Genomic DNA, 15,215 nt, shown 5'->3' with positions numbered 1-15,215 from the left:
GGGTGGCCCGGTGGGTTAAGCCGCTGCCTTCGGCTCAGGTCATGATCTCAGGGTCCTGGGATCGAGTCCCGCATCGGGCTCTCTGCTCAGCAGGGAGCCTGCTTCTCTCTCTCTGCCTGCCTCTCTGTCTACTTGTGATCTCTGTCTGTCAAATAAATAAATAAATAAATCTTTAAAAAAAAAAAAAAGAAACTTCTTTAAGGACAACGCTGATGAAAAATGAGATACACTGTGCGCCGGGAGACACCCAGGGGGCTCAAAAGATCTGAACAGCTAAATCACCGAGAAGACATACAGTGGCTGATAAACACATGAAAAAATGTTCAAAATCCTCAGTCATTAGAGAAATGCAGATCAAAACCTCACTGAAATACCACTAGAAACCCATTACCCTATTAAAATGGTTAAAGTAAAGAAAAATGGCAATTTTCTGGTAGGGATAGAGAGAGAGAGCAAGCACAGGCACAAGCAAGGGGACACGCAGGCAGAGGGAGAAGCAGGCTCCCTGCTGAGCAAAGAGCCCGATGCAGGATTTGATCCCAGGACCCTGAGGTCATGACCTGACCCGAAGGCAGATACCTAACCGACTGAGCCCTCAGGCATCCCTTGAAAGCACTATTCTCAGGGAAAGGAGTCAGACACAAAAGACCACTGAGGTACGACTGCATTTACTGGGCATTCTGGAAATAGCAAAACTGTAGTGACAGAGTCGATCAGGGATTCCCAGGAACAGAGCGTTGGGGAAGATTTGGCTATCAAGGGGTATAAGTGGGATCTGGGGGGTGGGGGTTGGTGGACCTGTTCTATGTCTCAGTTATGGTACTGGTTAAATGACTGTATGCTAAATATTTTAAAAGATGAATTTCAGGGGCACCTGGGTGGCTCCATCGGTCAAGCATCTGCCCTTGGCTCAGGTCATGATCCTAGGGTCCTGGGTTCGAGCCCCACATCGGGCTCGCTGCTCAGCGGGGAGTCTGGCTGCCGCTCCCTCTGCTTGTGCTCTCTCTCTCTCTCCCTCTTTCTGTCAAATAAACAAATAAAATCTTTCTTTTTAAAGATGAATTTTATTTTCTGTACATTATACTTCAAAGAAAACCACAAACATGGGGGAAAACAAAAACTCTGAAGGACAAATTCAGATGATTCGGATTAAACTCACTACACACTTGGGAGCAGAGCGCAGCTTGTAAATGTGGCCAGTTCCCATTCCAGCAGCTTAGGAGGAGCCTCAAGGGCAGAGATCATCCCGAACGTCCCCTCCCTGGGGCCCACAGCACCTCCATGTGTGACTTGACAGTTCCCAGAGCAGCCTTGCAAGCTGTCACGCCGTCCGTACACTGATGGTCAAGAGACAGCGAGCTGAGAACCTAAAAGAAACCAGGCACCTCGCCCTGCAGAAATCGTAATGACTCCTTCCCTCCACCCCACGACTTTGGTGTTCTGGAATCCCTCCGGGAGTCTGGGGGTCCCGGAAGGCGAGTTGGGAGAACACAGGAGGGTCTTGCCGGGGGAGGGGAGCCCTCCGCGCGGGTGAAGCATTTGCCGGTATCATCTGTCTGCAGAGCTGGTCTCTTTCCAGGGCGTTTCTTTCATTTGCACGTTCCTTACGTTTTCCTAGAATTCCACCTTAAAATGAGCTAGTGGACTTGTGGCCGGGATCTTCACGCCAGAGTCTTGCCTGAACCATGACACAGAGCAGCTGGAGCCCGTTCACCCACATCTGCTGGCCACATGTCGGCGGCCGCCGCATAAAACGGTCAGCCCAGCGGCCCCGGGTGACAGTGCTTGCCCGCGCCCGGCAGCATGGACCTCACTGTGCTCTGCCTGCTCCTGCCCCTGGTCACCGCGGCCTGGGGCCAGTACGGGGACTACGGGTACCCGTACCAGCAGTACCACGACTACAGCGACGACGGGTGGGTGAACCTGAACCGGCAGGGCTTCAGCTACCAGTGTCCCCACGGGCAGGTGGTGGTGGCTGTGAGGAGCATCTTCAACAAGAAAGAGGGCTCGGACCGACAGTGGAACTACGCCTGCATGCCCACGCCGCAGAGCCTCGGGGAGCCCACGGAGTGCTGGTGGGAGGAGATCAACAGAGCCGGAATGGAGTGGTAAGGGCAGCCTGCGCGCGGCCGGGGGGACGGCCGTGGTAGCCATCCCTCCCCTGGGGGCACCTCGACCCCAGCCTCTAGGGATGGGGGCCGGGAACTCATTCTCTGGGGGGCAGGCCTGCTGCCCAGTAGCCTTCAGGACAGACAGAAACCCAGGATGGGGAGTGCCCACAGTGGATGGGCTCCTCTGAGGTTCTGTTCCTTCCAGAATCAAGTCCTCCTCTCAGTCTGGTCCAGGGACGGCCATGGGTCTGCGAAATGTTTCCCAGCCTGCAAAAAGATAAGTACAGAAATTGACACTTTACACATTTCTTTTTCTTAAAGACTTTGTTTATTTGACAGAGATCACAAGCAGGCAGGGAGGCAGGCAGAGGGAGAGGGGGAGCCTGATGTGAGGCTCGATCCCAGGACCCCAAGATCATGACCTGAGCCGAAGGCAGAGCCTTAACCCACTGAGCCACCCAGGCGCCCCTAAGACACTTTAAAGACAACAATTTAACATTGTTGTGATGTCCAAATGGCGTTTTCATTTGGCAGTAACTTATTTACTGTTTTACGACGGTATTGGTCTGAGGGAGTGTGGGGACAGTGAACAACGGGACAAAGAAGCTGAGGCAAAGAGAAGGGAACTTAAGTCTTTGTTGCCCCAGTAAAAACATGCTCTCTGGGTGGTAAGAGCGGAGATCCTCCTCTCTGTGAATTTGAAGTGGGTTTCACTGCCAGAGAACAGTTTCCTAAAGACTTCTAGGGAGAAGTGCTGTTCTCGCCCGAACGGACTCTGCCAGTCAGTGGTGTGAAGTGGTCCAGGCTGGGGCTTCGCTGTGGTGTGACCGTCCCAGCCCGGAGCTTGGTCAGGACCCGTCCCAGCGCTACTGCCTGCAGGCCGCTGTGGGGGAGGGCAGGGCCCGGGGGCTGAGGTGAGGGAGGGGGTCGGGGGAGGCTGGTCCAGGCTGCAGAGCAGGGCTCTCTGAGGGTTCCAGAAGCACGTGGCGGAGAGCGGGTTGGGGGTGGTCAAACTGGGGGATCACGCAGCCAGCAGACCGCACCATGATGACACACCGAGAGGGACAGGCGCTGACACGCGTGTGGAGGGGCCGGCAAGAGAGGGGACTTCTGAGTCGTCCCAGCAGCCGCGGTTCGGGGAGGGCTTACCCCGGGCTGGCGCCGTTACCCGCTCAGCGCTCAGAACAAATCCTAAGTCGTTCTGCACAGCCAGACTGCGGTCCGCAGGCCCAGGGGTCCCCTCGGCCAGCAAGTGGCAGAGCCGGGATTCGGATCCAGAGCGTCTTAACCCCGAAGTGCATGAGCTCGGCCGCGGCGATGAGAAACGTGACCGCCTGCTGCCCCCCTGCTGTGGGCCAGGGGCCGGCGCTGGACCCAGAGAAGGGCGACCCCCGGGGGACGGGAGCTGAGAGGTCGCAGAGGAAGCTGAGCCTGCAGGAGTGGGGCCGGCGTGGTGACCGTGACGGAGGAGGGGCCCAGCCAGCTCGGGGGCGGGCGGGGCATGGGTCAAACACGCAGCAGCAAGTGTGGCCCTTTTCTGGGCCTTCGTTGTCCGCCTGACTGTCTCTGTTCAGTGGATTTAATGACCCAGACTCCTCTGATAGGAGTCCCGTCCCCCGCCCCCACCCCCGGCCTCTGCGACGCCCACAGCCAGGCCCACGGCTCGGCCTGGTCCTCCCAGCAGGGGCTGCTGTCTGCGCGGTGCCCCCTCTAATGCCCCTTTTTAGAGCCGTAAGGGAAAACGGCGCTCGGAGATGATTTCTGGGCTCTGAGTCAGAAGGCCTGCGTTCGGGTCCAGGCTCCAAGACCACGTGACCTTGCTCCAGGGGTTCAACTCCCTGGGCTCAAACCTCATGTGGAAAATCAGTGTCACGCTGCATGACCTCAGAAGAATCCACAGGCGCCGTAGCCCACGCTCGTCTGGCCCCGAAAGTGCACTTGGATTTCTCTCGCGCTCTGACCCTTGCGTCTCCCTGGTGTTTAGTCTGAAACGTGCCGGCTTGCGCCTGCTGTGTCCGGAGCTCCCAGGCTGCTGGAAGAAAAGTGAAAGAGGAAGGGAGTGGACGCGACGTGATTCTGTTTGGCCGGCGGGAGTCGAGGGAGAGGCTGACAGATGAGACCACTCTCCCCCCTTCCCCCACATTTGAGCTGTGCTGACTCAACAGTTTTCCTTCTCCCTTTCCACCCTCTGCTGCCTCCTACTCTGCTAATCACAGAGTAAAAAATGCCCAAACATGAAAAATGGTTCCTTTACAGTAAAACTCTACTGCCCCAGGTCTGATACCAATGACCACAAAAGCGCTTTTTAGATGATTATTGGTTTGAGTTTCGACTCCAGTCTCAGTGAAAAGTCTGGAAGGAAAGGATTTGCTCCTCGGCTGACGAGCCGTCCCACTCGCCCTGGGCTTGAGATCTGCTCTGGGGGCAGAGCTGCGGCTCCGGGACTCTGGCTCGATCCCATCCCGGGGTCCCCTTGCGGGTCTGCTTCAGGAGGGAGAGGAGCGCAGGTGCCGATCTGACAACAGGACACAGGACCCGCAAAGACGCTTGTGAATGGAAGCACAGACTTAAAATGTGCTCCACAGGGCGGCCGGTGGCTCGGTCTGTTAAGGGTCGGACTCTCGGCTTTAGCTCAGGTCGTGATCCCGCCATTGTGGGATCGACCCCCGGGCCAGGCTCCGCGCTCAGCCCGGAATCTGCTTCAGAGTCTCTCTCTACCCCGCTCACTCTCTCTCTCTCAGATAAACAAATGAAATCTTTAAAAATAAATAAATAAATGAAAGGGGTGTCGAGCATGGCTGAGCGGCTCGTAACCCTGCCGTTGGCTACAGTTTCTCGGGAGAAAACCACCTCTTCAGGTGCCGGACTCTGGAGCGCACCAGCTGGCCCCCGGAGCCCAGAAGCACCGCTCTGCCATTTGAGGGCCTGTCTGGTTGTTCTCCGGGAATCTTCTCTCACGTGATGTGGCACAGGCTATGGGGCATGTGGGTCCTGCGTGGGGCAAACACAGCTGGGATTGGTGGGTGAGGCTGAGCTGTCGCATGGCAGAGGGAGCTCTGGCCTTAGAGTCAGGACACCCGGGTCAGGACACCCCAGTTTCCATCCCTTCCTAGCCCTGTGGTCCTGAGCACCCGAGTCCTCGGTCTTGAAGAAGGGACGGTGTGGCGGCCACCAGGGCAGGGGGTCCCCGTGCAGGAGCAGCAGACAGGACTCCGAGTGAACGGCGCGGCCCGTGGCCTGCGGTCTGTGGTTTCGCGCATCCAGAAGCGCTCGTGGCCGGTCCGGGGTGAGCCGGGCTACGTGGAGACCGAATTCAAAGGAACGGCTGTGGGCACCTGCCTTCCTCTCCCGTTCCCGGGGCCCCTGGGCTTCAGAGGAACTCGGGAAGGTGTTTTTAAATGGCAGCTTCTGTTGGGGCTGACACCTGAGATTTATGAAGTCGTCAGAGACAAGCCATGTGGCAGAGAAGAGGAGAAGGAGACCCCCAGCGCCGGGTTAGCATGAAGGCCACCGTGAAGCAGAGGACAGAGGACGGGAGCTCGGGTTTCCATAATCTGACCCTCCCCGAGACCAGGCACTGTGTCGTGTGAGTGACCCCCCGGATTCACGGTTCTGAGCCCTCAGGGCCCACAGTGATGCCTCCTCTGAGAGTCTCAGACCACCTTGTCCAAACCCAGGTTTCCCACCCTCTACTCCCCAACCTGCTTTGCGTTTGCTGTGGAGGCCGCGTCATTGCCTGACCGGTGTTTGTGGCCTGTCCGTCTCCTTCAAACAAGCTTTACGGAGGAAGGGACTCTGTCTTATTTGACACGGCCCAGAATATTCCCCAGGGCCCGGAGCATGCGGCGCATAGTAGGACCACTAAACGCAGCCGCACCCCTACATCAGACTAGCCAGTGCTTAGAGCGGTTCAACCCAGCCAGTGTCCGCACCACGCCCAGCAAAGAAGCCCGCGGATGCGCCTACGGGAAACCGTTTGTTCATAGTTTCGGCTCTCGGTGTCCTGTTGCTTATAGGGCCCGGCTTTACTGTTGGCCTCGCATTCTGGCTAGTTGTGTTGGTCACCCTGAGACTCCCTGAGGTTCTCTGAAATGTGCATAGAGGACGTCAGACTCACTTACCTCCGATGAATTCTTTATTGGATCTCCACGATCCCCAAATCTTACTGTCCCGGTAAACGTTCAAAAGTACAATCGTGAGCTCTTTATCTCAAAAACCACATGGGCCGAATGCCACATTCTGGTGTGGATCTTGGTGCACACGCACACACACACATGCACGCACGCACGCACGCGCGCGCACACGCACACACACGCACACACACGCATGCACACACAGAAAAAGACATTCGTGAGGAAACAGGAAACCCAGATGAGGTCTGGCGCTTACGTTTGCAGTGATCGCAACTCCTCGGCGCGGATCTAGGAGTTCTGAGAGATAAGGTCAGGGGACAACTCTTCTGTGCATCTAAGATTACTTCAATCTAAAAGGATTTTTTTTTTTAAAGATTTTATTTATTTATTTGACAGAGAGAGATCAGAGAGGCAGGCAGAGAGAGAGGAGGAAGCAGGCTCCCTGCTGAGCAGAGAGCCCGATGCGGGGCTCGATCCCAGGACCCCGAGATCATGACCTGAGCCGAAGGCAGCGGCTTAACCCACTGAGCCACCCAGGCGCCCCCTAAAAGGATTTTTAAAAACGAGGACCCACACTAGTAGTTTAAAGGCAAACAGCAGCGGAACCAAAGAAGCTGAGCCCAGGAGAGGCCTGAGAGTCAGTCGCGGCAGCGTCCTCGCATCACGGAGGAGGAGTGAAGGCCCAGGGAGTTGGCGATGGAGAAACCCCTGAAACAGGTGCATTCCGTGTGGTGCTATCACCCTAGGCCTAGTCTCTGTGGTGCGGGCTGGTTTATAAACATACGCTCCTTTGCTCATTCTCTCACTACAAGATGCTTATTATCACAGATTTTGCCAGACTCCCGGAGCGTGAGGACGAATGGCATGTGGTCTGTGGCCTTGAGTCACTCGCAGTCTAGTCCTACTTGATCTTCACGGTGCTTCGGGGAGGCGGCACCTCTATACCCCGGGTTGGCAGAGGAGGGAGTGTGGCTCAGAGCATCGGGACGCTTGGCCGCTGGGAGCGGGTGAGCAGCAGAGGGAGAGGCCCAAGCCAGACATTTCGATGCCCCAGTGCTGCTGGCCGATGGGAAAGGTTGGCTTCGTTTCTGTTCTTGGACAAAGCCAGGCTCAAGAAAATATCGCAGCCCCAGAAGAGTGACTTCTGAGGGCAAGAAGGCAAGTGTGGGAGAAGGGTGATGGCCGCTGAGGGATTCTTGCCAACTCCCCATCACGGTCACCCTTCTTCTAAGTCCTAGGAATCAGTTGTCTGGGGGAACTCGAGTTTTGCAAAAATGGCTCTTGGCTGTGCTCATAAGGATGGCAAATGTTCACTAATCCCAGCAGAGGGTTTGCCTCTGCGGACGTGCCTGCCAGACATAATCTTCTCCTTAAATAAGAGGTTCCCCAGAGTTACGAGATCTTCCTCTTAAACTAATGGAAAGATGATTTTTGCAGCCAAACAGGACTGCTCCAAATGTCACCCTACTACTGCTGAGGCAAGCTGTGTCATCTTCCCAAGCCCGTTTCTACCTCCACAAAGACGGGAGTAAGTGACATAACATCTAGGCGTTACCGGCAGTGTGTCCTTGAGAGGGTCACATAATGTCTCAAATCCACGTTTCCTTAAGGTCACACACCGGTGGCGGCGGGAACTGGCTAGGCAAGCCTGTGCCATGAGACGGTTTCGGTGACTGAAGTAATGAACGGGGGTTATGGCGTGGAGCACACACCGGGCGCGGCGCGGCAGGTCCCTGACAAGGGTTACTTGTTTCTACTCTCGTGACCACTCTGTGGAAACTAAACTCAGATATCACAGTCCATTTAAAGGCTGGAGATGAAATGTAAATTGGTCCATTACAACGGCCCCTGGTGGTACCGTTTTGCTTAGGGATGTGTAGTTCAGTTACGATCTGTGAAGATTTAAGCGTGCATTATGAGTGTCGTGAATATCGCTCACATTTTCAGTGATGTTGAAGCACTGCTTGATCTCTGGGTTAGCAAATGTGATAATTGATCTCCGTGGGCTCCTGGCCCGAGCCTGAGATCCCCACCTGACCGGGCTTGCTCTCAAGCCATAACGGACCTCAGGACATTAATACGTCACATAAGATCATCTGGATCTTCTCGGATGCCTTTGGGATCGTCTCTACTGGTCGCATTTTTCCAAAACGGGGCAGGAGTTTGTATTTTGGGGAGAACATGTTTTTCTCCTCTGTCCTGCTGTTTTTTTCTTTCATCCAGAGAAGCTACTCAGCAGGTCCTTGTGCGTCACCGTCTGGAAATCTGGTAGACAGGCAGGTGGACTCGAAACCAGATGCAGAGAAGACAGGAGAGTCTTCCTCAGAGGCGGGCGGCACCACGTGCTTCAGGCCGAGCGCTCACGTCCCCCCTGTGCGGCAGAAGTTACCTCCAGAAACGGCACTGGCACGCCTTGCCCCCAGACCGCCTCTTGCCGCTTCCCCTTGCCACTTGCCTGTCCCAAAGTCCGCACCCGGTCTCTCTCTTCTCTTCTCTGGCTGTGGTGCCGATCTCCTTCCCTCCGACACCCGTATTGCCGTGGCAGGTGTGAGCGGGTACCAGGCCAAGCACAGAACCAGGCAGAGAGTAGTTCCGACGAGTGTTTGCTGGAAGCTTTAATGAACATTCTGAAACCCTGTGGACTGTGTTCTAAATGCTTTTGAGTTAGGCTTATTCTGGGGAAAAGAGAAATAAGAGGCATCAAAACTTTATTCTAAAATAATGAGTCTCTCTTGGCGGAACTTAAGCCCTCATCAAGCTGGATTGGGAGGAAAACTGGGGAGAGTAAAGGAGGCTGTGTCACATGGTGTCCCCCAGTGGCTCTTACTCCACCCCTGCTGGCCGGATGGAGACCGGCTGACGGGCCTGGAGCGCAGCGCACGTCTTCGGGAATGCAGGAGAGAGACGGCGCAACGCCCCCCAGCCCATTCGACGTGACTGTGGAAGCTTGACCCAGAGGGCGCTGCTTTACCCTGTCCTACAACAGACCTGTCGCCGTAAGAGCTTGGACTTTTTGGAAGTTTGGGCCCAAACCAGCAGAGACTGTGAGGAGGGACTAAAACCCCACAGAAGAGCTCACCGGCCAGACCCACGCCGGTCCTAGCCTCCGTCGCTCGGCCTCACGGACAGCCCGGACCCAAGGAGGACTCCAGGAGACAGAGAAACCCCGGCCAGGGGATGAGCTGGAAGCAGAGGACGGTCTTGACACAACGCTGTGCCCCGATAGCTCACGGGTAGAGATTCGGCCTCAGAAGAAACCGCAGTCCGGGTCCTGCTCTCCCGGTTTCCCCGAGATGGGGCTCCGGTGAGGCTCCACAACGTGGCAAGGACAGGGCGTGGGCAGGACCCAGCCTGCCGCTTCCTCGACAGGAGGCCGCCCTCTCGGAGCAGGTCCCCACGTGCTGTCGGGGGAGGGCTACTAGCTGCCTGTGACCCGCCTTCTAGAAGGTTTCTTCGTCCGGTGGAGCAGGGCCCACAACGACCGTGTTTGTGAAACAAATGAGCCTTCAGCTTCCGAAGGGCGGGGAGCGGGAGCGTCTGCGCTCGGCCGGGGCGCAGCGGCCCGGGGAGTCGGCGCCCGGGACTCGGTTCTGCGGGCACCAGTGCCATGGCTCGGCCGGGTCGCGCAGGAGCGCCGAGCGGCCCGAGACGTGGGGCGGAGGCTTCGGCCTGTCTTCTCGCCACCCGCCCCTTCTTAAAAACGGAGTCTGAGTCGCTTCACCGATGCCGGCCCCCAGCTGCGGCCCCACGGCCCTCCTGCTCACGGCCGCCCTCGGCCTCTTCGCTCCCGCCGGCCCCCTTGGTTGCGGTCCTACCGCTTGTGGCCACGTGCGCGAGCGAGTCTGGTCCAATAAGGAGCTTTTACAAAATGGTGATCGGAAGGGACAGGCATGGAGCAGGCTTGGTTCCTGAGGGAGAAGGTGATGTGGGGAGAGCTTCAGTCACTCTGCATCCTGGAAACTTCTGGGGGGAGCAGCAGGGCCCTTTCTGGATCGGAGTGGGGCTCTCCCGTGTCACCTGTGCCCCTGGGGACGGCAGACGCCTGACCAGGCCCCCATCCGTCCACTCTCCTGTCAGACACCTGCTAGAGCTGCCGTGCGGGGCACCGAGGGGGGTTCAGCCTGAGGACGGAGCTGCCTTTCCTCTTAAGGTCTTCACCATCTACTCACATACGCGCTGCCGCGGGCGTGTGTGCCGGCGGCTCCCTAGCCCACCTCCGGGAGCTTCGTGCCGGCGATCAGCAGCTCAGGGCCACACTGGAGTCCGCCAGCTTTGCTCTGACTGGAGATGCGGAACCAGGCAGCTCTGGCCCGGCTTCCACAGTCGCGGCTATCGAGCGGACGAAATGAAAGCACATGACACTCATAAATGCCGCATCGAGCACCAGGAGTCATGTGCGTCGTCTCGGTAACTTAAACGACTGTGTGCTATTATTATGCCCATTCTCCAAAAGAGAAAACTGAGGCCAGTACGGAGTATAAAGCCTACACCCAAGACGACAGCCAGCAGTGACTGCAGCCTGGGCCAGCAGCACCGTCCACGCTCTTAGCCCCACTCACTCTTAGTCCCCGCTCACTGAGCCCCACACGAGTGTGACAAGGTGCTCCGGCAAAAGTCCGGTTCTGGACGGAGTGACTTCCTGCGTTGACCACATGCCTTCCCAAACTCCGTGCGCGCTCGCTCTCCCAGAAGGGGAGGCCACGGGACAGGAGCAGGAGGGGAGCTCCGCCCGGTTCTCTGGTCTTCATGGCAGCATCATCGAAGGTGGTGTGCGAGGGAGTGACACACACACTCCCGCACAGGGTCAGGGGCCAGATGCCTGGCTCACAGCCAGCGGGAATTCACGGAGCTGGGGTTGTACCCGGTGAAACAGCTCAGCTTATCTTGCTACACTGATGTTTACTTAAGGGAACCCCCCCCCCCCCCCCCGGGGAACACTGTCCCCACAGGACAAACCCAGACAGTGGAACAACAGCCACAGGGAAACCACAGCCTGGCTTGGTCTCGAAAGGGCTATTTTGGAGGAAACCAGAATTGTTGTGACAGTAAGAAGGAGGATGGCAGAAGCCCTTTACAACTTCCGGTGCTCCCTCTTGAACGGCTCTCACTCGCACTGCTAGAAGGAGGATGCGACAGGCTGTCTTGGACTACACACTGCCCCAGACCCGAGCATCCTTTCCAATCACAGTCCCAAGTGGGGCAGGTGTTTTCCAAAGTGGCACGACTCCCGATGAGCCGTGAGCAATGTTAGAGCAAAGAAGGTTAGTGGGTCAGGGGCTCGGGTCTCAATGCACAGTTTAACCGGCATTCCTGATCTCCCATCCCTGTGTCTGGGGTCCGCCAGAACTCTAACCTCTAACACATCCCAGGGACAGGCAAGTCCGGCTGAGACGCGAGGCTGCCCAACACCAAGCCACTCCTTGGTGCCCTCAACACGGTCGTGTGGTGACTGGTGCAGAAGGACAGCCGGGTAAAGTGTGTGGAGCGGATGGACAAATACGTGCATGTTTGAGTGTAGCTATGCATGAATGAGTAAATGCGTAATAAATGGATGAAAAGGTCAGATGCCTTCCGCTCAGAGACAGGAAGTAAATTTAATACCAGTTTCGTCAAATCCATGGGGTCGTTTCCAGCGATTACAAAGAAACCATCACTGGTTTTATAGTTTGTGTCTCTGCAAGGTCCTTCTCTCTGATCAGCAGGAGGGAGACAACAATTCCAGTTTCCTTATTCTTACTTTATCTGCTGTATTTTCTGGGAAATTATCTGTACTTGGGAAATGGGGCTGTGTTCCGGAACCGTCACGCCATGACACGTAGACACCATCCTGCTCTGCTGGTGAGCACGAGCTTGACCAGTGGCTGGGAGGTGGGAAACACAGAGAACCTGATGGCTGGTTTCAGAAGGACTTGTGAGAGATCCCACCCCCCACAAGGCAGGGTGGACACAGCATCCCCATTATCCAGCAGAAAGTGGCAGCCTTCGGGCACTGGTGGGATTTGGGCCAGAGCCGGGAGAAAGCAGTCGTGGAGGAGGGACAAGGGAAGAAATGGTCGTAGTGTCCACAGCCAAACTTAGTTAGGAAGGTGCCGGGACGATGACAGGGCCAACGCCCAGAGGCCTCAGCAGAGCAGCTAGAAAGAAAGAGGGAGGGTCTGTGGACCAGAGAGGAGGGTTTGCCTTCTTTGAAGAAATAGAACAGAGCATCTAAGACAGGAAAAAGGTCCCTACAGGGAACTTGAGGCAGTCAGTTGGCCTGTTACCACCCTGGAAGGAGTGTGCCGTGTGCTGGGACCCACCATGGGTGCTGGGGATAACTCCAAACCAGCTCACCCTGACGACATACAGTCTAGCGGGTGGGAAGAAGACTCCGCTAAGTGCTGAGAACCCGGGCATGTGGTCTAGCTTCCCACGGGTGCCCCATACGATGTGCCATCTATGCCGTCCGTGCCCACCTGGGCTTTGGGGGTGCAAGGGCTTGAGTGAATGAGTGTCCCGTGCAAACTGGGCTCTACCTTGAGCAAGAGAAACGTTGTTTAAAGTTCATCAATTCATTGTTTCTCTTTGTCGTCTTCTTATTTTAAACTCAAGTAAAATAAAGGGTTTTCTGTTTCAAGTGGCAGGAATAACGTTGTGTTATTTTGTAAAAGATGCTTCTCTGTCCGTCCGTGCATGCATTCTTGTAAGTATAAGTTCATCGACGTCTCTCAGGAGCCAGGCTCCCCCGTTTCCTTCAGTGGAAATACTCTGAGTCATCTGAGTTGTAATGGTGACCATATGTTATTTCTACAAGTACAGCAAAGTCTTTATCATCTTCATTACAGTGGAAAAACTGGGACACCTGCGTGGCCCGGTCGCTTAAGCATCCGACCCTTGATTTTGGCTCCAGTCATGCTCTCAGGGTCCTGAGACTGCGCCCCGTGTCGGGCTGCACGCTGGGTGTGGAGCCTGCTTAAGAATCTCGCTCCCTCTGCCCGCCCCCACCCCCACCAAAAACAGAGGCACGAATTGCCAGGAATCTAGGTCGTCAAAGCGTGGGCTGGCTCGGGAGCTGCGGGAGCTGCGGGAGCTGAGGTCTTGGTGTCCTTGCCATTCGCTCACTTGTTCTCTTCTCTCCAGGTACCAGACATGCTCCAACAATGGGCTGGTGGCTGGCTTCCAGAGCCGCTACTTTGAGTCTGTGCTGGACCGGGAGTGGCAGTTTTACTGCTGTCGCTACAGCAAGAGATGTTCCTACTCCTGCTGGTAAGCCTGGCTGCCGAGCGTAATGCCTGGAGACTCCTGGGGCTGCAGGGGAGCTTGGGAGGGCACGGTCTGGTCCCTGTTTCTGACGTCAGACAAGCCTGGGCTGTCACGAAGGAGCTTAGAAGGCAGCGGGCAGCAGTGGAAGGAAATGAATGCGCAGCATTCACGAAAAGGCTAGAATAACGTTTCCGCTGGGGGGACCTCCCGGCTCATCAGCCAAGGCCTCCACACCCCCTTTTGGCAGGAAAGAACTCAACAAACCCATACAACAAAGAGGTTACTCGTCCAGAGTTACACAGTGCTCCATGGGGGTCACCCCTGCAGCTGGGATGTGCTGACTCCCAAGGCAGTGCTCTCTCCCTCTCCCACAATAACGTCTCGTCGCAGCCTTGGCTGCCGGACCTGTCCGGGAGCTGATGTTTCCCTTGTCACAGGTCAGAGCAGCAAACATAGTCCATAATTACAGACCTGAGAGAAAGGCTAGTGTTTTCTAGATCCATTCGTAATTCCAGCCTGTATAATTTTGCCCCTTTGTGCTCCCTGGGCTGAGGCCAGACATCCGCTGACCAGGCTTCAAACTGACTGGGGGGTGTGAACATATTTCTTTAGCGGGAAACTTCCAGCGGGGGTCGACAACACAGCTCGTCCCAAGTTCTTCAGTCTGAACACGAGCCGGGCATTTCTGCCTTGGACCAAGGGGTCCCAAAGTGTCCACGTTTGCAGTCTGGCTCCCTGCAGGGACTGGGCTCTCTGCGGTGTGGTGCTGGAGAGGACAGCCTCGCGGGCCATGCTTTCTCCTGCCACCAGACAGCGTGACCACAAGCTGCCCGAGCAGGGCGCCCTGACACTCAGCGTGGGCAACTCCAAAGCTAAGAGTTTTCTGTTCAAAGTAACGAGAAACAATAAACGCAGAGCTCGAAGCCCCCGACACCAGTAGCTGTAGGACAGAGCAAGGCCTTGCGCCTGCTCTCCAAAGCCGCCGTCATCAAGCAGCCTTCACCCCACCACGACAGGGGAGCAGGCGTGGCGAGGGTGTCAGGACCATGACAGGTCCTGAAGCAAAGACCTGAAGCTTGCACGTGCTGGGGTGGGGTGGCAGAAACACTGACGGAAGAGGCAACGAGGAGCTTGAGCTCCCGTCTTGGTATTGACCCCTCCCCACCGCTGCCCTCCCCCTTCCCCCCTCCTCTCTGGCTGTAACTGTGCTAGAACATCACCTCCCTTCTCTTTGGGCCTCAAGTCCATCCCTTGGAAGACGGCCACCTTTGCTGGGTCTCTGAGACTTCTGAGAATCCGATGAAAGCTGTAGGTCTTGGCCTCCGGAAAAAGAAAACACACGTCACCGTATTCAGACCAAAAAGTTACACAGAATCTCCAGGAGCCCTCGAACTCCCTGAAGGCCGCCAAAAGACCTTTGAGGTTGTTTGAGCCCTAAAACTTCCTTGACGCCAAAGGTGCTTTTGCAAGAGGTAGTCCAGATGCCCAGAACTGCTTTCAAAGACGGGGAGAAGGTCTGTAAGATGCCTGGACCCCACTGAGTGGGGAGACGGTTGGAGCCTGCCGGCTGCCCAGAGAAGCACGGCTTTCCCCGATCTTCCTGTCCCCCGTCTGCCAACAGGGAGCCCCTCCCCCGCCCTCCACCCCCGGGGGGAACCTGCCTCCCTCGTGGAGAGGCAGGGAGAGCCAGTTAAAATGAAAACGAATTCTCCGAAGAGTGAGAGTAAGC

The 15,215-nt window shown here is 56.4% G+C and overlaps 1 protein-coding gene across 1 annotated transcript in view; it reads left to right on the top strand.

Annotated features, from left to right (window-relative positions):
* Positions 1–1,738: 1,738 nt before the first annotated feature.
* The window catches only part of LOC111150841 (dermatopontin), a 33,662-nt gene continuing 20,185 nt past the window's right edge, over positions 1,739–15,215 (top strand). The window contains exons 1-2 of the mRNA XM_022508469.1: positions 1,739–2,108; positions 13,364–13,489. Coding sequence (XP_022364177.1) covers positions 1,804–2,108; positions 13,364–13,489 — 431 coding nt within the window. The 5' untranslated portion in view covers positions 1,739–1,803. The remainder of the gene's footprint in view (positions 2,109–13,363; positions 13,490–15,215) is intronic.

Source organism: Enhydra lutris, unplaced genomic scaffold (assembly GCF_002288905.1).
Source record: "Enhydra lutris kenyoni isolate GAN:26980312 unplaced genomic scaffold, ASM228890v2 scaffoldscaffold24, whole genome shotgun sequence".
Taxonomy (NCBI): Eukaryota; Metazoa; Chordata; class Mammalia; order Carnivora; family Mustelidae; genus Enhydra; species Enhydra lutris.
Note: the sequence above shows the minus strand (reverse complement) of the source record. Positions and strands in the feature narration are given on the sequence as shown.